The sequence below is a fragment of the Bactrocera oleae genome, chromosome 4 (assembly GCF_042242935.1).
Source record: "Bactrocera oleae isolate idBacOlea1 chromosome 4, idBacOlea1, whole genome shotgun sequence".
In the NCBI taxonomy this organism is placed as follows: domain Eukaryota; kingdom Metazoa; phylum Arthropoda; class Insecta; order Diptera; family Tephritidae; genus Bactrocera; species Bactrocera oleae.
Genome location: NC_091538.1, coordinates 67,106,772 through 67,133,099, shown reverse-complemented (window position 1 = coordinate 67,133,099; position 26,328 = coordinate 67,106,772). Strand labels below are relative to the sequence as shown.

Genomic DNA, 26,328 nt, shown 5'->3' with positions numbered 1-26,328 from the left:
TTTCGGAACCATTTTCCAACTACTTTACTAAGTTATAGGAAGTACTCATTGCAATTTGGCTACATTCGGCATTTGAAAGGATATTTGGTTATAAAGATTCCCCGCCAAAAAAAAAATCAAAAACTGACATAATGGCTGCCTTTAAACAAAGTTGATCAGATCAAAATATAGGGTAATTGTATGGAGAGTGATCGAATGATTTCTCTTCGAGTAATCACTCAAGCAAATTTTTATAATGTAAATTTGACAAAAAATTGAGTTTAAGATATGTTGAAGGCTATAACTGAAAAACCAATAGTTGGCTCAACATTTAAAATTTTAGTATGTTATTTTTAAAGGTATAACGATTTTTTAAACTTCGTACTAGGTGTGCCTTCTAAATATCTGTGTATTCGAATATTTACTCTCTCATAATTATTATTTGCATCGTTTTGTAAGTCTTACGAAAGTCTCGGTGATATTCCTACAACTAAGAATAAATGGTTATACTGGTCTGTAACAAGTGATACACAAAATATGTTTTTAAAATATTATCAACTTTATTTATATTAAATTTTCGATAAAATACATTTTAATGTACAATATTAAAAGCTTACAACACTAATTATCAATAGAGAAAAGTAATTATTTGCGTGCATTAAATGTGTATGGGCATTGTACTTCACTGAACTTTTAATTTTAAACACATAACAGACTTACCGTTATGTATGTGTGTATGTACAAATGTCTATAAATACAGTTTCTCAATATGCTTTAATGCGATTGTAAATAATTGTAAACACCAATTGCATCCATACGAACATGTTTTTTGTTTTCAATCTAAATTTATGCATAATAATAATCCGAACCTAATTAATGTCTTTATTTTACATGCGCAAACATACCTACAATTGTGTCTGCAATACAATCAGATATTGATTTAGATTGAAAACTTTACTATGCCTTATTCTTTCATACCGCACACACTATTAAATTTTAATGTAAAAATATATCTTTTATGTGTTGTTTTTTTTTTTATTTGCTTGTTTGGCAACTCATCCCCTGTCATATGTATGACAGTAGTTTAAACGTTATTAAACCCGTTAAAATTTACAGTTACTTTTTATGATTTAAGAAAATATCATTATCATACACATGAGTTTGTACGAAACCAGTATTAATTTAACTATTTAATATTTATTAAATAACTTTACATAAAGGCAAATATTTCAAGTCTTTTCAGTATTAAGTTGCATGTTTTGTTATTCTCCGCTCTACCAGTCTTGGAATGGCACGAACGTTGCGAAGTTACTCACAATGAAATGTGAGTATTTATCCAAACCATCCAATATTCCTATTCTACTTATATGCAAAACTTTTTATATTTATTACATGTACATATTTATGGCTTAAAGTCGAATTTGATGAATCTCTAACACTAAGTTCAATCACTATTTATGGCATTACGCGTTTAGGTGGGGGTGCACATAACTAAATGAGTGACTGAGATTGGCCTTAATTGCTTTTTCCATTACAAATATATTTTCTACCAACATAACATAACCTTGTAGCAAAAAATACTTTTAATATGTTGACGACAAGGCGTTTCGTGTGGCCTGAAAATTTTTCTCTAATACTTTAAACTTTTTTGTGTAACAGTTTTCCTTCTGCTTTTCAAAGTAATGCTGACATCATACTTTTACATTAATTTTTACTAAACTTCGAAATAACCTGCTCATTTCAGAGCATCTTCCAAGACATGTGCCTTCTCATTCTTTAATGGTTCACCCTCCTCGGCACTAACAACAGATCTGCGTTGCTTCTCTGGTGGATTGTTCCAAGGCTGTAGTTCACCGGAGCCCATAATTATGTAAACAATGGCGCTGGAAATGTAAGTGACTGCCAGTATGCCGAAAACTATTTGCCATTGATGATATGATTTCTGTAAATGCAATCAGATAAGTTAATGTTTAACTGTTGTAAAAGAAATCACTAATATAGTTATGAAACTTACATCATCATAGGTCAGCGCACCCACCATCCACGTCGACAAGAAGCCGCCGAATGAAGAGAGCGTATTGGCCAATCCGAAAATGGTGCCGCTGAAATTGGGCGCAATGTCCAAGCCGTTGCCAAGATAGCCTGCTGTTACAGCGCCGTGTGTAAATAAAGCCAAAGTAAAGATTGTCACTGACCACGCTGCATCGCGTCCCAAAAATATTTGCGCAATCATCAAGGTACCAGGGCATATCAGTGCTGTAATGAAGAAATGTTAAGAATGTTAGATGTCAGCGTCATTTTTCATAAGCATGCCTAAATGATATTTAAATTAAAAAAAGTCAGGGCTTGGTTACTCACCAAAACCGGTGAACACCTTTCTTGTGGCCGTTGTAGATAGCACACCACGCTGACGTAGATAATCAGCAAAGCAGGACGAACTGAAAGCCATTATATATTTGCCCAAGTACGGCAATGAGGAGAAAAGTCCATTCTAAAAGAAGAACAGTAAAACATTTAATAGTGTTAGAAATTTTAATGTTTTTGTTAAACTTTTTCTTACTTGTTTAATGTTAAAATGTAATATTTGATCCATAAATGTTGGCAGCTGATTAACGACAGTGAAAAAGCCAAATACAGATAAGCCGTGAGTAATTACAATTGCCCACACAGGTGCTGAGCTAAACAGATCGCACCATGGCACATAGCTGGGACGTTTCTTGGAAGTAGAGCTGCCAATGGCATCCTCTATTTCGCGCCGTTCCTCAGAGCTGATACGCGGATGTGTGGCGGGTGTCTCATAAACAAAGGTGAACCAGCAGATAGACCACAAAAGGCCAATACCACCTAGAAGAATAAAAATTGTATATAATACATTTCTTTTGTTATTATTATATATCAACAAATACACCAAACATTATTTTTTTTTTACGCTTGTTAACAATTGTGTATAAAGACGGATGTACATATGAGATTATGTAAGTAAGATAAAATTAATCTTAATCTTAAAATCTTTTAGTAATTGTCAATGGCAACTACATACTGCAAATTCATCCGCTTCCGCATAAAACGAAAACTTGGCAGCACTGTCATAGGTATTTTCAACAACTTGGCCGTTTTGCAGATATTCTCCATTTTTTTTCGCTTTGTACTTGTTTTTTTATTGAAGCGCAATTTGAGTATCAAGCTTAAAAAGTGTAAATATAAAAGGACGTTAAGTAATTACACCTACCGGTCAAATAGAAAACGCTGGGCCAACCCCAAATGGAAATGAAGTATCCGCAAACAGGCATCGTTATAGCTGCACCCAAGGAGGAAGCTATAAATTTAAATAGACAAAATTTCTTTTAAAAATATTGTCACAATTGCTTCGATGTAAGATTGAACATACCCATCATGTGCGACATGAATTTAGAACGTTCCATTGGTGGAATCCATACAGCCGCCACAGGATGTATAGCTGGCCAAGATGCGCCCAACATAAAGCCCAACACAACGCGTACAATAATTAACATGATATAATTAATATGTGCCGCCAATGGTGTAATCAGTGTAAGCAAACTAGCCCAGAGCATGGAATGCCCGAAGACACGCCGTCCACCGATTAGTTCAGCAAGTCGACCGCCTGGCAGTTCAGTTAATATATAACCCCAGAAAAAGGAACCTAGTACAAAGTTCGTTTGATAAGAATCCCATGGAAAGTAATCATTTCCATCGTCAGTTGGTGGCAGCTGAGTTGTTGTCGTTGTCGTAGTTGTTGTTGTTGTTGATGCTGCTGTGGCATTATCAGCTAGTTGTGCGGCACTCATTTTGCCGACCGTACGTGGTGGCGAATGCACATCTGGATGCACCATTGCCACAATGGCTATTGTCAGATTTACGCGCAATGCATAGTTCAACATGAAGCCAAGCATGGTGAGTATATTAAGTACTTGACGACATGATAGCATATCTATAGAATTACAAGAGTGGAAAATTTTTAGATTAATATTAGTTCGAATAATAATATAATATGCAACATATATGTATGTACATATATACATTATTTTTAAGTTTGTATGATTTGGGAGTTATCCAAGAAATTAGGAAAAGTATACAACAAAATTAATATCTGAAAGTATTTGAAATTCAAAAATGTAGAGGAATTTATCCCCTACTCATATCTTCATTGCGATTTTTTAGTATTTATTAAAACTATATGTTCAATTTTTAATATTTGGGTGAAAGCTAGCTGGAATTGTATAAATACAAGTACTAAATCCGAATATCGTATATCAATAATCTGCTTTACTTCTTTTCAACTCTAACATACTGTTCAAACATGGCAAAAAATTCCAACAAATACAACCTTCTTTCAATCCCTAAAACGTATCTATACTTCATGAGTTTGTGTGTATGTATGTGTCTACCTGTTTAATATATATCAACCCCACAGTCATTATCAAACTACTATAAATTTGCCGGTGGGACCATATTTACTTAGGTGTTTAATACTTTATGGACTGTTAAATCTCTATAAGCTTGAGGAAAATTTTCAAAAGTGCTATAATTAATCGTGCAAAAATTCGCTTTGATCTGTAGTCGCAAAAAGTAACACCTTATATGGTAATCTTAGTAAAATCAAAATTTGAATTGCGTATTAGGGAAACAAACACAAGACCGGCATGAAATGGTGCCATAATACAAAAAGTAGGCATAGTCATCACGTGATGTTATTGTTATATCTTTATTTTCGTTTTTACTTTACACAATTCACATGCCAAAACGCTCGTGGTCAAAAATGTATGTAAATTGTAGAATCAACTTAACGGCGCTCGTGCGAAGAATGCCTCGGACTGATTTATTGATGGCTTTTGCGCGAATATCAGTTTTTTATTTATTGATTAAAGCTAATTATCAAATGAATTATAATCGTAATGAATATATATGAATGTATAGCCGCGACTTTAAACCGTCGCTGTTATATATTAAGACCGATGAGGTGCGTACCTTCATTTATATCTCATAACTAATATTTAGTATTTGCACTTCAATATTTGATTTGAGTGTTTTAAATTTTTATTTGTATATACTTACATATGTGTTCATAAATGAGTACGCATTCATTTTGAGCAGCATGAGGGTTGGTATCGTTTTAAAAGCCTGTTTCGAAATTTATATAGTATATGCCTATTAATCTGCGGGTAAAAATCCCCAACAAACAGACACAGAAATCAAATTAATTAATTAAATTATAAACAAAAGATCACAAGTTTGTTTTTTATATTTTTGGCTTTGTTGTACGCTTTTGGGGGCCAAACGTGTTTCGAACTAATTCGCAGTAGTCGGCACATGTGACAAACGAACGAGTGCCGACCAGATTTGCAAACTCGATATTTGTATAAATAACTTAAGGCGCATTCCCCAGTAAATATGAAAATGAATAAATCATTTTAAAAAGCACAGTTACTTATTTATAGGATTTTTAGGATCATATATTGAAATATGCACCGATCCGTTAACATTTTTTGAAAAAGAAAACTTTTCGCAATAAGATTTTTCAATAAAAGTAGACTAGGATAATGAAAGAGAGTATAAAAACGTAGCTAACGTATAATTTATGGTTTTTTTATTTTGAGGGCTCTAAACGGTGATATGGCGTAATTCGATTTGGCCATGTCTATCTGTCTGCATATACGCGGATTAGTCTCTCAGTTTTTGAAATATCGACCTGGAATTTTGCACACCACCGTTTTACCCTAAGAAACTGAAAGAAAGACAACGGTATAATCTCCGAAAAAATTGTTCAGATCGGAGCACCATAGCATATAGCTGCCATACAAATTGAACGATTAAAATAATGTCCTTGTATGGAAGTTTTATATATGTGAAGATACCTACACAAAATTTGGCACATATCTTTGTCTAAGTCAACGTCACAATCTCTGAACATATTGGACGCCTATAGCATATAACTATAATAATAATGCACCAGTGAAGGGTATTATCGCTTCGGTGCAACGTTTGTTGCTGTTTTAATTTTTTGATTTTTCTTTTTATTATGTTTTCCAGTTTTTGACCGATTCAATTTTATTATTACCTAAAAACTTCTTTAATAGCTTTTTAGTTTTTAATTTCTCTCTTATCAAACATACTTATTTCAAAAGCACTGCAAAAATTAGAACGCATGGCTTTGAAGGGTATATGTATATACATATGTACGTATGCATGTATGTTTGTATATAGTTAATAGCTTCTTAGAACTAATTAAGGCTTAATTATAAATCTCACTTCGCTAGTAAATTTGATTAAAGCCGGTCAAAGCTATTTTAATCATTATAATATTTCTTTGGAAAAGCTTAATCAAATTTCAAATAAGCGTTAATCTCCATAAACCATTATATGATATTTCTACAGACGTGTAGTGGATGTAAAGTTTTCTTGTGTTTATATATCTACATATATGCGAATACATACATATATATATACTTGCTAAAGTTGTGCAAGTCGGGATGTAAGTATGAAGCTTCCGCTAAACTCTCCGTCTATCTAAATTGCACGAGCATTGTTTATTTGAAATAATATGCGGCAGTTATTTCGTATCTACTTTTTTTGCGGAATAGATATTTCCCACGGCCGTTTGAATACAACTCATGCGTCCACACTTGTGTGTAAGTATCTACGCATGTAGAATTTGCGGCAGAACGTGTTGAATGTACCTACATATGTGCATACACATGTTTGCCTTTTATATGTACCTATGTAGTGCCGCTTTAGAAAATGCGTCATTTACGAAAATTAAAATATATTTGTCCATTTTTTTGCGCGAAATGACGCGTGTGTGCGACGAGAAAAGCAGCTTTCAAATGTCAAATTTCTATTTATTTTTCGTCGACAAAGAGTAAATATTGTAGGCATAAATCTTTGTATAGTACTTTGGAAAGAATTTTTCAAAAAACATTAAAATGTTTTCAAAGCTCTTAAGTTTTCTTTTTCAAATTAGAAAAGAATTTCGCAAGGTTCAAGGTGAACCAAAAAAGTGCGAAAGTGGTTAGATTTCATGGCAAATGTTTGGTTATTTGTGCAACGATTCATTGAACTCTTGTCGTTGTTAACTATTTATTATTACGAACTAGTTTCCAATAACGCATAACAAACAAATAACAGCTGTTTGCGACTCGCTTAACCTTGTAGTATGGCGAAAAGAACAAGCGACTTGTAAAAACACAATCGAATGGCATAAACAAAGAGAAAGATAAATTGGGTAATGATTATGCTTCTTAAATGGTATAAGCTTACTCTCTTGTATTTAATACAATGGTATAACTAGTGGATCTTGTTGCTTTTACGCGCAATTTTTTTGACAAAAAATCGGAGGCCAAAAATTGCCAGAGAAAAATATAGCCAAAGACGGCTAGTAATATTTTAGAGCCATATTTAAGTTTTGCAGAATTTTTTTCTGTCGATTAAGTTAATATAATATAAGGTGTTTGCCGATATCTTATTAATTTAAATCTAATATAATCTATTTATGGAATAATATAAAGTCTTCTGCCGAGAATGTAAAAAACTCTGTGTCTTTCTTTGTTTGTCTTTATTTTTATTTTTTTGTTAAATGATTTGTTTTGTTTTCTACATTAAAAATCGCATGAATCATACCAAAAAGAGTTTCATACAAATAACTGCATGTATTAAAAAAATTTACGAGCATATTCATTTACGTCAGTATTATTACATTTTTGCTGTTGGGAGTCACATTTTTTAAATCTTTCAATAACCTAACCTCTTTAACATATTTCGCTTCGGAAGTAAATAATGTAAATGAGATTTGTATAAACAATTCTCACAACAGAAGCTTTGTTCTTTTATTTAACAACCTGTTTTGTAAATTATAGACTTTAAATAAGCAGCAGACTTATTTAGACATTATCTTAGAAACAAACATATCAATCGAGTATATTTCAAATAATAGGGAGAGAAAATGAGAAAATTTTAAAAATTCAGTAAATTCTCGCTGAATTTATTTGTATTACTTTTATAATAAATGCAGTTAGAAAATTTGTCACTGTCAGTCAAATCAGCTTGGATACTGCAGCCTCTGCTACAATAAATGATCGAATGCTTGTTTTCAACTTAGAAAAGCAAATCTTCTTTGTTTGAGCCTTCATTTTGTGAGCCTGAAGGCCAGAATATACTAACGTCTGACGGCAATTTGTTGTTCATACACACATACATATGTACATATATAGAGAGGGTGTCCCCCCAACAAAAAAAAATTTAAGTACTCGCACTCGCGTATACAGATGTACAAAGCTTAATCCGAAGCCTGTTTAAATTTAGGTTATTGTCACAAAAATTTTGTCATTCGCAAGATTTCAATTTCAATGAACTTATTGAGCTTATTTCAGGTACGTTCAAATATGAGTACTTGCAAACATACATACATATGTTCACACGTCATTAAAAATACAAAATGTGCCAATATTTTTTTAAGTAAACTTATGCTTTTCAAATGCGAAATACGCCGTTGGCTCGAACTTACTTGATTAATGTACATATGTATGTATGTGTGTGTGTGCAAATATTTTTCAAATACCGCAATGTGATTATTTGTATATACATATGTACATTGTTGCAAAAAGTTCTTTGTAGACGCGTCACCATGCTAGTATGTAAATATACATACATACACGTTTGCGTGTATAAGTATGTTTCTCATTAATGCCAATATTTGGATTTTAGCCAATAACTGTCTGGCTTTCCACAGTCATGCATTAACATAAGTGTTTGCATATAATATCTAATATAATGCTTTTAATTTTTTTAATGTGCGTGGGTTTGTACAGGTGAATAAAAGCACTTGAAACAAGTCTACATATATATCCTACCGCAGGTATATATGTACATATGTGTGTGTTGGCTTATCGTAAGTAAACGCCATATCAGCCATCAGTTAACGTCGGCTAAATAGCGGTACTTTTAAATTAGTTATATCATACATATTCACCAATGTCTATTCTATTGTCTCAATGTCAATGGATACCACGTGATATTTGCGGTTTTAATTTGATTATTCCAATCACGTGCAAACGATATGTAAATATATACGACTATGTATATTTTTGTGGTATTAAAATGTTATCTGTGTTGAAGTTACTATCTAATGTTATAATTAATTTATTAACTTAACCGATAGAAGCTCGATGAATGAGTGTGCACCCAAGTTAACGCAACAAAAAACTCATAGACCGAGGTTCCATCTGCGATAACGGTTTTGCTATGTGTTTGGGGGATTGGCAGTGAATCGTCTACAAAGATCTGCTTCCTTATGACCAAACTCGGATTTGTATTGCACGGATTTGTACTGTCAAAAATTGGACCGTCTGAAGGAAGCAATCGCCTAGAAGACACCGTGGCCAATAGGATAGAAATTGTGACTTGCCAGAAGCTTCGGTAGCTTGGCAGGGAGGTTCTTATGCAGCCACCTCATAGTACGGGCATCAAGTGATTACTACTTGTTTCTGTCTATCGCGAATGATTTTGCTGATAAAAACTCGTCTCAAAAGAAACTTGTAAAAATCAACTGTTCCATTTAACTGCCAATGAGGAACGAGGGTTGCAATGGAAGTGTCATTATGCAATTACCTTCAAAATGGCAATAAGTAATCGAACAAAACGGTGCATATCAGACATAAATCCGATCATTCTAACTATGTCAAATAAAATCTTCAATTTAATACAAAAATAATGAATTTTGATAGGCCTTATACAATATAATGTAATGGTGAGTATTGAATGTCAACGGATATCACGTGATATAAGTGGTTTTAATATAATTATGCCAATCACGTGCAAACGATATGTATGTATATTTGTGTGACAATAAATTGTTATCTGTGTTTTGTTTTAGTAATGAGGTAGTTAAGCTTCTCAAATTAGAATTTATTTCCTGACCTCCATAAATTTCGATTTTAACTTTATATAGTATTTATGAATAATTTATTTATACGCAATGTTTATCTTTCATATTTTGTTTTTTGTCAAATAAAAGCAACTGTCACTAACCTACTTAATATAGAATCTAATTAGACGACACTTGTGCGCACAAGTGGGTCTACATGTTGTTTCAGTTGCTAAAAATAACCTTGAATATAAGTAAGTTCATTTGAATGTCTGCCTGAGAAAATCGCTATCAATAGGTCGTCGACCATAAATATGTTAATATACATTATATGCAAACATGTGTGAATAACATACACATGCATACATATGGACCTAAGTATATGCCAACAGCCAACATTATGAATATTCACAGGAAATAATGAGCATCAACACTATTATTGTTTGTATGAAATTTAAAGTTATTTATTCAAGACGCCGTTTTTAAATTAACACACTAAATTCACAAAAATAATTTACACTTATTTATAAAAAATTGAAAAAACAATTTACGCTTCACATATAAAAGAAGTTGCCATACATGAACTTTATTTTTATCGATTAGTTCGTATGTAAATCAGTTTTTCGGAGATTTCAGCGTTGCATTAGGCAATATCTCGTCAAAATACTCTCCCTCCCTCAAAAACTGAGTTACTAATTTGCGTGTATGCAGACGAAAACAAAATTTGCTGCTGACATACATACATATGTAGGAAAAGAAGAGCCAGATATGCAGATAACCTTGACTCAAAGAATTCTTCGCCAATTCCTTATGCCATTTCAATACATTATATAAACAAAATAGGAATTTCTCTATAGATTAATTTAAAATAAAACTACAAGTATATTTTTGCAAATATGTGCCGACAAACATATTCATATATACATATATCTGAAATGCATAAATGTCAACTAACTTGTTCTGCTTTTGAGCTAAATTTTCGTTGAATGTTAATTAGTTAGTCGAATCTATTTTTATTGTGCGATAATTTTGAGTTCCTTATACATTAATGAAAAAACTGTACATATACCTACATATATACACACAGTTATACATACATATATGGTATACGAATGAAGGATGATATTCCGGTTTTGGGCATAATATTCATGATATGGACATAAAATGTTTGCTAATCGGTTTCGAACAATTCAATAAAAAGTAAGACAGTATTTTCAGATTTGCTGTGATGTTTAAAAAGACTCTATTAAGGAGAAAATTGTAACACAAAAAATTGATAAATGTCAAGCAATATTAGTGTTAGCTTCATTGCCACTAAATATATCGATATATCGAATGCTGCTGTAAAGGTTTGAAGTAAACTAGGGTTTAGTCGCTGAAATATTCTAATTGAGCTAATTCATGTATAACGAACGCTTGCTTAATGCAATCTTGTAGTGTGTATTTTCGCTTTATATATTATTAGCAAAATTACGTGGGCACAATAACAAAACAAAATTCCTAAAATTATACACATTCATACAAAAAACGGTACAACGGAACTGAAAGATAAAACACATAATGCTCTCACAATCCCTGGAATTTATTAAAAGCGTGGAACTAACCCCGCAACAGGAAAGCAAAAAAGTGAAACAACAACAAAATACAGTAGATACCGTTAAACTCTAAATTCCAATGGATGCCATAAAAAGCTAATGTGGAAATTTCAAATCCTCGCATTTCCGCTATGCAAACAACTGTTAAGTAATCGTTAATGCTGCTTATCATAGCATTGAAATATTCAGTATAATAAAGTCGCAGACACGCACACAAACACATATGCACATTAATATTTCAGTACACACGCCTGCTAGCGCTTTATGGCATTCGAGCCTCTGCTGAAAAAGGGGGCTCGACTCGCTCGCGGCCAGCCGACTGATAAATATTGGCACGCACACACACCTACACTGTCACATATTTGCAGTGGTATGTATTTGGTCACATTCGCGTTAATGCAAATATGTTTTCTATGTATGTACACATACATACATGCATACGAGTTTATGGTAAGCATACATCATAAATGCTTATAAAAATATCTTTTTTATGCAATTGTGTTTGTTTTTGGGAAAATTCCGCTAAGAACCATCCAGAAAAGTGTGATTTGCCGATAGTCTAAACATATACATACATAAGTATGTGTTTGCATATAAAGTGACTTGCGTCAATAGCTGCTTAAGCCGCTTGTATAAATCACTGCTGCGACATTCCAGAATATAAAAATACTTTCTTGACGGCGCCTATTTTTTGTAGGTTTTTTCATAATAGTAAATTAGCAACTTTACTAAAAATAAAAAAGTGTGCATATACATATGTATGAATGTATATAATTTATGAATGTTGATATAAATTTAGAAGAGAGAAGTAGCCATAAATATTGGAAGCATTTTCAAGTGAAATGGGTTTTCCAAACTTCTTGCCTTACTTTTTTTAAACTAATTTATTAATACTAATTTTGTTATAAAAAAACGAGTAGAAAGTGAGGTGAATCTTAAACACTTTCAAAAAACCACAAATAAAATTAGAAAAATTTTGAAAATGAATTTTTGTTTTAAAATGTATGCACTGCTGAAAAAAGTAGGGCTCCTACTAGAAATATAAATAATCAGTTTAAAAATAATTTCATTCTGTTTTAAAACTTTTTAAAATTTTCGGTTAGACCTTTAAAAAGAACATACTAAAATTTTAAATAAATAGATGTATCAAATAGTTTTTGAGTAACAGCCTTCTAAAATGTAACCGCTCAGTTCAATCAGCTCCATCAGTTTATCTTCAGACGCGTTTTTTTTTTCAAAACTACATTTTTTAAGTTTGCTCGATTGATTATTCCGAGATAAATGATTCAATCACTATAACTTTTTCTATGTACTCTAAAAATGTGTATAAATATACCCTCAAATTTTTAAAACAATTAATATAGTAGGCCTTTTGCCCAGAATCGTCCTTTTTAGGTTGTCACTCTTCGATATATGGCAACTCTATACCAAATTCAAATATATTTATTTTTTCCCATTGGTGGCAACTACATAAAAATTTGGCATACATTGTATAAAAATTTGCTTAGTTTTACTTTCGAACCGTCACGTCGCTGCTAGCTGTTTGAGTTCTTTAAACAAGTTACTAAATATTAAGATTTGATTTGAAAGTTTGGATTAAGCCAACTGTTTGTTCGATTCACCATTCTCTAAATTTTGGTGACCGAATTTAACGTTGCTGTTGAAACGATTGATTTGCCACTTTGATAATAATCGCCAAAGTTAAATGTGTGATTACAATTACTTGCATATTTTTACGACCTTGTTTCTTATCTTATGTCTGGGCATTATCAGTTTCTTTTATTATTGACATTTTATGAATATCATTATATAATAATTTGCCACATTAAATGACAAGTGTCATCGTCGGTAATTACCTCTATAAGCACTAGAAGCTTATTAGAACGTCAAATAGTCTATTGAAAATTTGCGATAAATACCTTGAAGTACTTATACTATGGAATCATATAGAGCTATTTAGATATACGACTGCATTTGTTCACATGAACGAACACTTCATTAGCACTAGAGCTAGTGTAGTAACTTGACAGCTGTAAAAAATCATTACAACGCAATAATTTCCGCAAAATTTGTCATATGTGTTAGAGTGGTGGCGTAGTTAGTGCACGAGTGCATACTAGTTTGTACATATATATTATATATCTACATATTTATTGAATTCTTTTCTTATTAACACGTGAAAAACAAAATATTTATTTATTTTTTTATTTCCTTTTTAAATGTTGCTGCTATTATTGTATATTTCTGCTTTTATTGTTGTTATTGTTTTTGTTTGTATTGCACATTTTACATACATATATTTTTTTCTAATTTTTCTATGTACACTTTTTATTTTAACTATTTCTTTATTGCAGTATTATACAGATATAGATTTATATTTAACTATATACATATATACACATATGTACGTAGGTGTGTATATACAACAATAAAGTGCACTTGTCTGCTAACTAATTACTATCTTGTTTACAAAATGCTTCTAGCGTTTTCAAATTACCATTAATTACCACGTATATACACGTGTTAAATAACTCACTATAAGTCTTAAAACGAAACTTCAATTTATCGCAAAAGCAGAAATATACACTTTAAACTTTATAATTGTTATATTTTCTATAATTTTATTATATTATGCCCTTATGGTCTTTCGTTGCGTAGTTAATCGAATACAAATTTATTTAATTTGTCACTATATGTGTACATTAAGTGCACAAACATGATAAACAATTACAATTATTAACTTAACAACTGTCAATTCAAGCTGACACTCAATCGATTTTACATTTAAATTAATTTATTTATTTGTTTTATGTAAATATTATGGCAACTAGAAGTGGTTGTTATTCAATTATAATATATTTATACATATGTATGTAGTTAAAAAAACACAAAAACAAACAAGATAAATAATTTTCGGGGAACTTTAGGAAAGTAAATGGCGGAAAAAAATTGAAGAAAAATATTTAGTTTTGCAAAACTTTAGTTTATATTTGACATTAAACATTTCATTGTCAACAAAATGTCTTTATTTTTATAACAAGAAACAAATTATAGTAGTTGAAAACCCAAATAGATTTTGTGCAGAAATATCAAACTGCAATTTTCGGAATGCGGAAGAGGAACATACACAGTTGTCACTGAAAGTTGTATGTCCCAGTTAATACCTAGTATTCATTCTACGAAAGGTACAGGTTGCAGCAGAAGGATTGTAAATATGTAAGAAAAACGATTTTTGAGTCTCATTTTTTATAGTTTATTCTTTGTAATACTTTTGCAACATTGCGGCACTGATTCCAGATCTCGAGTTAGAAGATCATTGGCATATTCATAATATCTGCACAATATTCAACTGAATTACGACAATGTTGTGTCACATTTTGAAGAGATCGAACTATTCAAAGCAAAACTATCCGAAAATATACATATGTGTAAAATTTTAGCCTCGATTTCGAACTAGTTCAAAAGATATACACGTAATGATTAGGTGCGTTGACCACGTGCCAATCGGCGCGCAAAACTTTGAAGCTTTGAAATTTTCTGAAAACCATGTTTTTATAATTGACGAGCAGGATTGGAGGAAAAATATTTTTTAGAATTTTTTAATTTAGCGTAATCGGCTCCAAAACTTTAAGCCCGATATTCGCGAAACGCTAGTTTCAGAGTCGGAGAAAAAACTTTCCCCGAATTGTGTGATCGACTGGACCGATCAACTAGAAGTTTTCGCACGACCTCCTTAGAAACGCTTGTACGGTAATAACCGAAGAATCCAAATTCGTAGATAACAATCTCGATTATAAAGCAACTCTGAAGTTTAAATTTTTCCAAAAAAAAAATTGTTTTGGATGCGACCATATAGTCAAAAAATAAAATTCTGATTAGTCCTTCGACCATTATCTATATTCATACATATATCGCAAATAAAATTTATGATGAATTTGAGATAATTTTAGGCAGAACATTTTTCCTCACCGCCAGATAACTTTTTTCGGAGGTCTTCCTGTAGATCGGCTACGAGATCGAGGGTATACAAAATCTTGCAAAATTAGTCACTGAGTATTAAATTATATTAAATTCTGTAAATGTATATTATTCACTGCCAAAAACTTTTGAATAAATTAAAAATTTAATAAATAAATCAATCAGCTGTTTTATGTTTACATATATATTTACAAACAGCAGATGGCGCGGAAGAGATGAAACAGTAATCATTTAATTTGACCACAGGGTGCTCATAACACGCCATCAAAACTTACTTTTGTCTGCATAAAAAATTTGGAAATATAATATTATGGTTATTACTATTATTTACTTTACAAAAGGCTGAGATGTGCTTATAGTACGTAGTAGTAGTATGTATATGTACATATATAAGAATACAGTTATATATGGTGTATTTTTCGTCGACGTTTAGTTTTTCAGTAAACTTCATTTCATTTTATTCATTCTTTGCACATTAACTGTTAATTGATATTTCCACTTAAATTAATTTCGTTGGCCTATTTTTAAGTTGATAGTTATGATTTCATTGCATTTTTATTAAATTATATTCAATAGTGAAGTCTTCTTTAGACGTCAACTCAATTGACATGGCTTATAAGTACGCGCGTGTGTGTAACATTCTCATTCACAAATTCACACACATATGCATCCATATGGAGGAACGCACAAGCTGTGAATGCATTTTCACGCATTCTCGCATGCTGAGACTAAATGTTGACGAAGTACATTGAACCCGTCTCCTTGCATCTAAGAAAGCATGCATGTTAGTATTCTCCTCAATTAAGCACGATTTGTATATGACAAACAATTTTCGAAGTCAGTCAATTTAAACATTATGACCCTGTGGCATTTGTCAGGTACCTCTACATACATCCATACATATGTATATAATTAGGTGTGTGAGTGCGTGTTGATATGACTTTAATAAGCCCCATTAAGGCCGCTGAGCGCCATAGAATTCATAATGACTGAATAATTGAACTGGTAGTGCACAAAAGAGGCTCGACTCAATGCGATCGGACATGTGCAATTCGTTAAACGCTTGTAAATAGTTTTTAATGCTTTATTATGTGTTTTTTTTTTATTTAAAAAAAACTTTTTTTTTACTTATACAATTTTAATGCATTAAATCATTGTTGCTTTGCCTAATAGATTAACACACACATACATGTAAAAGTTTCCGGCGTTAGTTAATTAAGCGGAAAAATGTCGCATTAATACAAGTGTACACACATTAAAGTACGGTTAAGTTACGCTAATTAGTAATTTATCTTAGGTAACTGTATTTAGCAGGTATTCTATACTAAAACAGTTATTTGCTGTAATTAACACATTTCCAGACAATTGTAAACAGAACTTCGAAACGATTTTATTATTTATTGTAAATTAATTTGTAACAATGTACATAGATGTGATGTTGTAAACATGCTTTGAAGAACTTCTAGGTAATTGGGCGAGGCGATTGGGGCAATTCGTTTTTTCAGGATGTTAGAACAAATCCATATTTGTACCCTGCATAGAGTATAACTAGAAGGAAACATCGGAGATCCTATTAAGTATATTTATAAATGATCAGCGTTACTAGCTGAGTGGATTTTTTGCCAAAGCGCGTCTATCTTTCTGTCTGTCTGTCTACATTTTCGCGAACGAACCCCCCAGTTTTGGAGATGTCGATCTGATTTTCGATGAACGATTTTCAACCGTTCTTTTCTCCCCAAGAAGCTGCTCATTTGTCGGAACCGGCGATATCCAACTACTATAGCGTATAGCTGCCATACACAATGGTCGAATAAAATCAAGTCCTTGTGGGAAAAACCTTTTATTTGCCAAGATGTATTCACAAAATTGCAAAATGCATCGAATATATTGTTCAGGTTGAACCACTAAAGCATATAGCTCCCATACAAACTTACTGATCAAAATCAAGTTCTAGTATGGAAAACTTATTTTTTAGTGGTTATTTAACAGTCGTCAAGCTGAGCCACCGTGAAGATTCTCAGCGGTAATCAATTGAGCTACTGGTTGATTACCCATGGTTAATTTTCACTAAATTAATCTTAAACTAACTAATCACAGAGGATAGAGAGTCCATGAAAGTATCTAATCTATCAACTTTGTTATTCATCGTCTTTCTTTCTGTTGTGAACGAACCCTTAACACAATCTTCTACTCCATCGAATTGAGCAAAAAAATTGCAAAGAGTGTTGCCAAGCCTTCTCCGTATTTGGCATGAAAATTCTCGTTGTGTGTCAACCATTTCAATACAAATAAATACACACACACTAGTAAAGCTTTTAATCATGTAAAATATCATAATTTATTATTTTGCTCCAATTAGAAAAATGGATTCGTCATATTTGTGTATATTATAGCAGATATTCAGATAGCAGTAACATTTTCAAGTACACATTTTCGCACACAAGACATATGTACTTATGTTAAAATAAATCTGTTTTACATACAATATGTATGTATTATGTATTTAGTGGCAATGAATATGAAACGTTTTTTTATACATAAATTAACGCGAACGACTTTGAAAACAAGCTACAAATTAACTATGTACCTATGTGGATATACATATGTATGTTTGTATATAACAAGTACGAGCTACAATAATATATATATAAACAAGTATATATATTTGCATATATTTATGCATGCATCTGTTGCATATTGACTACGTATATTCAGTCAGTTGGGGCGCGTCCTGGCCACGACAAAGTTTACTTTTACAGACCTACCTATTTTAGCTTGAGGATAATGACTCAGACTAGCTAGCTACTATTAACTTTTTTTTTGTCTACACAAATATATATAATATATATATATATATATATGGAAATATATAGATATTCATATAGTTACAGTTAACAGTTTTTATGCGTTTAATAAACTCATGCAGATTCAATGTCATCATAGTTATAAAACTTTCTCTACTACTTACATATGTATGTGCATAAATAAATTTTGCAAACAACATAATATTAAGTCGATGTACGAGTATATAAATATAGTGTGTGTGGCGGCTTCAAAAGTGTCAGTTTGTTATATGTTTTCATGTGACTTTGTTTATTTGTTTACTATTTGAATGGAAAATATTCACGAAGTTATGACATTCGTGCTTAGCAACGAAAAGGACGAGAGTCAAAATCTCGTCACAGTGACTTAGTGTATGACTAAACATTGTTGCAATGCGCCCAAAGTTGTAGTATTACTTGTAAAATACACAGTTAGAAGCCGTATCTTTCCATGTAAATGACGGAACATTTTATCTAAACTCTTGTACGTACATATGTACGACTGATCGCCGGCAAATTTCAATACGTTGGAGGTAAGATGTTATTAATACGTTATCTTTGTGTCTATAGGCATTTATAAAAGCAATAGCTTCGCTTGATGCAGTGGTTCTAAATCATATGATTTATTGTCTTATTCCGGTTGGAGATAATAAATCTTGCAAACATGGGAAGTAATAGACTTGAAAATTTCTAATTTTCTAATATGTACAAAATAAAATATTTAGATATATGTATATCTAATTTAATTATTAAATATTCGATTTACCACTCATTTAGTTATAGATTCAACCACTTCTTATTAGTATTGTCGGCAATTATTTTAAGAGGCACACAAAAGAAACATACATTTTTTCCATATTTCGGTAAGTTATACTTTAAAAAATTATATACGAAAATTTAAAATCGATATCTCAAATAGTTTTTGGGTTACAGCCTTCTAAAGTGTTGCCACTCAGCTCAATCAGCTCCATCAGTTTATCTTTAAATGCGATTTTCTCTACAAAAACTACAATTTTAAAAATAAGAATAAAGTCTCCATACAATGTCAACCTGTCAGTTTTTTGTTCTTCTCAAAAAACAAATTTTGGCAGGCCAAAGACGAACACAATTCAACTTTTTTTAAAAGGCCGCCAACTTGTCAGTTTTTGATTTCTTTCTTTTACGGTTTATCTTTTAAATTTGTTCTTGGGTTTTACCCACGGATATTTAGTAGTTCTTTTTTTAACTCCCAAATGTTTCGACTGTCACATAAGATGTACTTAAAGAAAAATTATACATACCTCTGCATCCACTTATTCCTCTTTTTTCTGTATTAGACATTTTGATATTGTCTGAAAATAGAAGAAATATACATTATAAGATGATTTAATTATAGACTTTAACAGCGTGTGGTTTGTATAAGACTTTCTGAACTGAATAAGTCCTTACGACACTGTACTTCTTTTTATTATGGTTGACGTCTAGAATTAGCTAAGACACTCATAAAATAAAATAAATCCATACTACAAATGACAGTTAAAGATTTTAAAACTCTTAAGGTATAAGCTTGTAAATATATTTATGTATAAAACATTTATTTCCAACTTGTTTTGATAATGTGGCACTCAAATGTGGTAATTTAAAACACATTTTTATAAAAAGTTACCTACAAATTCGTCATTAGCAAATTATTTCATGTAATTAATGCTTTTTAGGCAATTTACAAGTATCAATTGCAATAAAATTTAAATATGATTTATTATATCAAATTAATCACAATAATTTCAACAGCTTCGAATCAACCACAAAAGCACGTTTTAGGGTTCTAACGAGCATAAAATGTTTGTAGTAGCCAAGTCACAATCACAAAGTTGCAAAAGGCCACGTTCCGGCAATAGAAATTAAAGAGCGATTTCAAGGCAGCACACTTACTAAAGCTACGCCAGCGTACATACATACAATATGTATGTATATATGTATATACTTAGATGCAATGTAAATGCTTGCAAATGAATGCAAAATTGCAGAAAAGTAGAGCAGTAACAAGCGAAGTCAGCTTTGCTAGAGCAGAACTTGAAAAAACATCCATCATGCATTTCAAATAGACTTCTTTAAGTGATTTTAATGAATTTTGTAAACAAAATTATTCAAATTTATTCAAAAGTGTGACTTTGTGACATACAAACATATAGGTTTCGATTTTAGATTATTTTTCATTTGGCACATATTCGGAACACATGTTGACAAGAGTAGCCATATTGCTTAATATTTTCTTTTTGTGTAATACATACGTACATTCATAAATATAAGAGTTATTAAGCGAGTTTTTTGTGCGCTTAACGAGCTTTTCCCAGCGAAGATTTAAGCAAGGAATACCGATATACTTAATGTCCTAAGATTGCAACAAAATTTTAAATATAGCTATATGGTATAAAAGAATAATAATGTTGAAGATAAATTAAAAATGAAGAAGTCGCATTTTTTATTATTCTATTTGTTTTTTTGAAAAATAGCAAAGTTACTAAACATTTTTTTTATATATGTACATATAAATACCTGTACTTAGAAGCTGGAATAATTTATTCCACAAAACAATGAATAATATTGCTCACTAGCACACGGGTATAAATACAGGAGATTGCCGATTAATTTCTATAAATTTATGCATATAAGTTTACTTATTTATATATGCGCATATATTAAACAAAGCCGAATGGTTTATGCGTTGGAAAATATAAATAAAAACATATTTATTTATAATAACAATAAATGCATTCTCATGAATTAGTTATTTTTATGTCTCTGTAACGTTTTTACTTGTTATATTATATTATTTTGACGTTACTAGTACATCGCAAATTTTGTGATATTTAAATAGTATTCTAACAGAATATCGAACTCTACGACTATGTCTTCTGAAATTTATTGCGACACAAGCGGTTTAATCTTGTGAAAAAAATTGTTAATGGCCAAATGACAGGCCTAGGGATTCATTGAAAATATCTATTTTGTTTAGATATTTCCTCGAGAATCTTCCGAAGCAAAATAAGATAGCCTTAGAGGTTCGGGCGCTCGTTTTGATGGGCTTTTGTAAAAAAAATTCTTGTGAAGTAGTGATCGAAGAATTTAGATTTTTGATAATAATTTCGATTGTTTAAAGGTAAATTTTTTCACAGAAGTTAAGCCGCCATTTTGTCAAAATCAAAACTCACTTCGCTCATTATCTGAATTCATCTATTGCAATAATGTAATACATATTTTTGGATTTGAGATAATTTTAAACAGAAAGGGCTTAACGCAAGATATATTTTTTCGGAGGTCACCCTGTAGATCGGCTACGGAAATAAAGGAAAACAAAATTTTTCAAAATGATTCTGCTAAACACATAGTGGAAAACATGCAAACAACATTAATAACTGAGACGAAGTTCCGGGGCCTATACGCTCTGATTTGAGTATTTTTGCTGTATATTTTTCACTTGGATTGCTGTGGCGTTAAAGCATCAATATTATTATTTTAAATATTTGGTAAAAATTATACTAAATTTCACATGATAAGTCATTTCATTTATAGTACATTACAACTGAAGTTACCAATATAACGGCTTTATTTTCGATATATTTTGTATTTACATATAAAAATAAAATGCATCTATATATAGATAAGAGATTTGGAAATACTTTTCTATATTATATAATATAATTAGAAGTATTATGTATGTATGTATGTTCACCAACCTACATGAATACAACAAATTTTCTATCCAACATATGCTTGACAAGCCCACTGACTCAGCATAGCATCAAAACCAATTGTTGCATGTGGACATACGCACTAGTGTGTAGATACAAGCGCCATTTACTTTTTACTTGGGCGTAGCCAAAATGGGGTTGCGCCAATGGCTTGTGCAATATTACTTAATGCCACAGAGAGCAGGTATATTTTGTTTCAGAGGGGTGAGAGTGGAAAGATCTTCGACTGCCAAAATAATGAATTTGATTAAATAAAGGAGTAGATTGCAATATAAAAATATATAAAATAATAATAATTTTTTTTTTGGTATAACACAGCAAACAGCTAGAAACCACTTAGTGTGCCTCCTTAAACAAATGCAGTTAACGCCAGTGCTTGACAGGCTTATGTATGTCGTATTTACATTCAAAGATTAAAAAATCACATGTTATCTGACGGTCTGCAACTATGACGTAGGCATTACTATTTAGTTACATAGATAAAAAAAAACTCTTTAATTATCTATGAGATATTTGACTTTTCACATAAGTGTATCTAAGCGACAGTTACTCATAATTAAGCGTAAGTAAGTTGTGGCACACGTATGTGTATGTACATACTAACATATGTACAGCAATAAATTAATCGTACATCAACACTGAGTGTATATATCGTTCGAGTATGTACATATGTATGTTTTAAAACGTCAGCTCGCTGTTGTGCACTTTTTCGAAAACATCGAAAATGTGACAGCCGTTAATTTCTATGTATATAATATAAATGAAATATATTATGTAGATTTATATAAGGATCGGTTTATTTTTACTACTACGTGTTAGGTATGTTTGCACAAATGTGCCTATTTATATATACCTAAATATATTCAATTTTTAAAAGTTTTGTTTTGTTTTTCTTTCAACAAACCGTCTCACATTCAAACAGTTTCATATTGCCTCTAATTAGTCAAAACTGTTGATGTACAGTTTTTTTTTTTTGCTGAGAATTTAATTGACGCTATTAATTTGTATAAAATTTTTGGCAGTCAAAGGTTATTGAGGTAATGTCTTGCAACACTTTTTAATAAATCATGATTTTTTAATTATTAGTCAAAAATAATTCTTGGAGAAAATTAATATGTAAAAGTTAATTTTTAAGTTTTGTGTAAGTCAAATTTTTCATAGTCAAAAAAACAATTGACTCCACTTTTATATTTATCCAAAAATTAATTTATAAGTGGAAAAATTATTTTAAAATTTTATTTAATTGCGGTTTTTTGTAGACGGAAACAAATTTTCATCACCAATATAATTTTTTTAAAATTAATTTGAAAATGGAAAAATTATTTTTAAATTGTGTTTAATTACAATTTTTTGTACACGAAAAATTTTTTTGTTCGTCCCCATTATATTTTTGCCCAAAACTTAATTTACAAGTGGAAAATGCTTATTACATTTTTTATGTAAGATTTTTTTAGAGCGGATAAAATTATTTATTTCCATGATTATATTTTTATCCAAAAATTAATTTACAAATGGAAAACTATTTTAAAATTTTATAGACATAAGTATAAATCGAATATCGAAAAATAATATTTACAATATTTTCAAATAGTAATATGAAAAAACGTTATTTTCTTTAAAAAAAAACGTTGATTAATTAAACAAACATCACTATATTATTTTTTACAAAATTTTTAATACATTTATTTGCTTTGATATTGCCTTTTAAGTAAAAATTATACAATTTTATACTTTAGATGTAATTTTAATTAATTTGACACGTTTTTAGTTTTAAAAATAAATATGCTAACTAAACACATTCAAAAATTGTTTTTCATTATTAAAACTTCAAAATATTTAAACAATTTAAATGTCACTTTCTTATTTTTGTAAATTTTTTTTATTATTGTAAATATTATTTCACTTATTTAACGTTATTTGCAATGCAAAGTTAAGATTTTGTATTATTTCAATGTATTAAAATATTTATTTTTTAAATTGTATATTTTAAATATTTTCTTTATAGCTGCACAAAAATTTGTATTTATTTAAATTTGAAATTTCATTTCAGTTCTATTTATATTTGAAATATTTATAAATATAATTCTGTATACTATATGCAGTCAACAACGTGAGAATTTCGTAAGTTACTTTCTTTGACATCGCTTTCATTTACATAATATATAGCAGACCTGCCAAAATTTATTTTATTTTGTCAAACGTTTTCGGCCGGTTGCCACACCACACATTTTATATCTAGGCGATTTTTTTTCTTATTTTTTATTTTCAGTATTACACCGCAGCATGTGTTTCTAATGTATCACCCCTCAGAAGATTATATTTTCAAATTTCAACGCTCAACTGAAGAATTACAACGTAAAAATGCAACAAAATTACCTTTTCACTGTTAACTTTCGTAAATCAATTTATTATATATAATTAATTATTTTATTTTAAAACTTAAGTATTTTTTTAGTTTTATTTCACTGAATTTATTTTCTGCGAAACAATTACATATGTCAATTATACACTGGTGCTTAAGGTGCCGCGCCAAAAATCACATTGATTGCAGTAGTTGTTCGACTCAGGAACTTAGGTGTGTTATTGTACGTTTTCGAACATAAAAAGACCCGAAATCAACTAACTATCGGCAGCACTGCACAAATTCAACTGAAAATATATCAGCGTTGACGCGCCTTTAAATTTGCTCGCTCTCCGTTGACGAGTAGCAAAGGCACATGGCCAGAGTATCGACATACTCTCGTATATACTTATGAAAATATATATGCATATGTGTGCCGTGCTAGTGTGTGTGTTTAGGTATATTTATATATGGATTTTCGTCACGATATTCGTACCTCGTGGGTTGATTGTTTCAACAACCCGATTTTTATTCACTCTGCCTTCTAGCGTGTGCTGGTATTGGTGTATAAACACTCGCATGTTTGTATATATGTTTGCATAGCTGTGCGTTCACATGCATATTAATATGCATATATGTATGTATGTTTATGGAAATTGTGAGCTGTGCTTTTGTTGTAAAGCTGACTATCCTATACTAGTTCCCTGTTTGTATATATGTATCGCTTGGAATGATTTCATATAAATTGCATTTATTTAAAAAAAAATATGTATAAGCATTTCTTTCTAACTCTTCTGTTTAAAACTTTGCTCTTGAATACTATGTTTATGGGCTTATATCAAAGCCCTGAACAGGGTATAAAATTGGCCACGAAGTTTGTAACACCCAGAATGAAAGTCAGAGTCAGAGTCAAAAGTCAGAGAACCTATCAAATATATACATAAAGCATGACGAGCTTAGTCGATTTAGCCATGTCCGTCCGTCTGTGGGAAATATGTAGTCCCTCAGTCCCTAATCTATCGACTCCAATTTCACACAAGTCCTTTCAAGATCAAGATTAATATCTTTTTATAACTTTTTAAAATAAATGCGCCCGAAGTAACCGTGTTTTTTCTTATTTATACTATGAAATTATAGGAATTTTCCGCAGGACCTGATTTCGATCCGAATTCTGATTATGATCAGAAACGTGTTTCTAATAATGTTCGCCCTCGGTAGATAATCGTTAACTTATGAGACAAAATTGACCAGAAAAATGCTAACCCGTACTAACTCGACCTAAAATTTATTGGATTCTTCAGAACTCCTTTGTATTACTGTCGAAGATCACAGCGCAGTTTCAATAAAAAAAATTATGCATGGAAGGTATTTATGAAGACTATACAGTAGAACGATCATGTTTCTGGAAAATCAACTATAATACGCATAACTTTTGCATCTGGACTAAAATGGCAACATCATTCCGAGGCAGTAGATAATACTTACTAATAACTTGAGTTCTAAACTTGTTACCTAAATTTTTTTAGTTTAAGAATATAGATGTCTCAGACTCCATTGGGGAGCGTCAAGTTTTAGGTCGTGCAGATATGAGTAATGTTAGAGAGTTAACCATTAATCCTTTTTTGATTTGTGCTTCAATTTGGAGAAAAACCTCTAACGATGATGAACTGAGCATCAAAAAACATTTCCTAGCTACTGTAAAATTATTTTTTTTCGAAAGTGATGCAGCTATCAGCACCCACATGAGTGATAGCATTACATGCATAAATGTATAATATATATGGTGCATAGTAACATGCAGAAGTGCATTCTAAACGCGCGTGCACGCACACATACAAACATAAATGTAATGTACAAATAAATGCAAGAGTTGAATTCAATCTGATAATGTTTTTACAGACACCCATCAGTGCCAGAGTTCAACCATTTTACTACGAATCTGCACACATGCACAATTAATTTACATATATACATATATAGTCTATATATACATATACACAAATAT

The 26,328-nt window shown here is 31.0% G+C and overlaps 1 protein-coding gene and 1 long non-coding RNA gene across 5 annotated transcripts; one reads left to right on the top strand and one right to left on the bottom strand.

Moving 5' to 3' along the window:
- Positions 1 to 1,002: 1,002 nt before the first annotated feature.
- LOC106627297 (sialin) lies at positions 1,003 to 24,640 on the bottom strand. 4 transcript variants are annotated; one of them, XM_014247365.3, is made up of 9 exons: positions 24,359 to 24,640; positions 21,968 to 22,208; positions 19,532 to 19,582; positions 3,368 to 3,928; positions 3,209 to 3,295; positions 2,540 to 2,823; positions 2,338 to 2,470; positions 1,994 to 2,235; positions 1,003 to 1,921 (listed from the first exon to the last, which is right to left on the bottom strand). In XM_014247365.3, exons 3-9 carry the CDS (start codon positions 19,569 to 19,571, stop codon positions 1,715 to 1,717), a joined length of 1,554 nt encoding a protein of 517 aa, XP_014102840.2. In that variant the 5' UTR covers positions 19,572 to 19,582; positions 21,968 to 22,208; positions 24,359 to 24,640; the 3' UTR covers positions 1,003 to 1,714. The 4 variants fall into 4 exon arrangements, with proteins under 4 accessions (XP_014102840.2, XP_014102839.2, XP_069963851.1 ...); XM_014247364.3 differs by lacking the exon at positions 21,968 to 22,208; XM_070107750.1 differs by lacking the exon at positions 24,359 to 24,640 and having other exon boundaries at positions 21,972 to 22,032.
- On the top strand, positions 14,392 to 15,354 carry LOC118682219 (uncharacterized). The gene is made up of 2 exons (XR_011395861.1): positions 14,392 to 14,667; positions 14,749 to 15,354. It is a non-coding gene; the product is annotated as an uncharacterized lncRNA (long non-coding RNA).
- Positions 24,641 to 26,328: the final 1,688 nt, after the last annotated feature.

Coding starts and splice junctions, on each gene's coding strand:
- LOC106627297 (XM_014247365.3), bottom strand. CDS start 19,571: ATGTCTAATACAGAAAAAAGAGGAATAAGTGGATGCAGAG. Junction 3,296..3,367: donor ATTCATGTCGCACATGATGG/GTATGTTCAATC, acceptor TTAAATTTATAG/CTTCCTCCTTGGGTGCAGCT. Junction 2,471..2,539: donor TACATTTTAACATTAAACAA/GTAAGAAAAAGT, acceptor TTCTTCTTTTAG/AATGGACTTTTCTCCTCATT.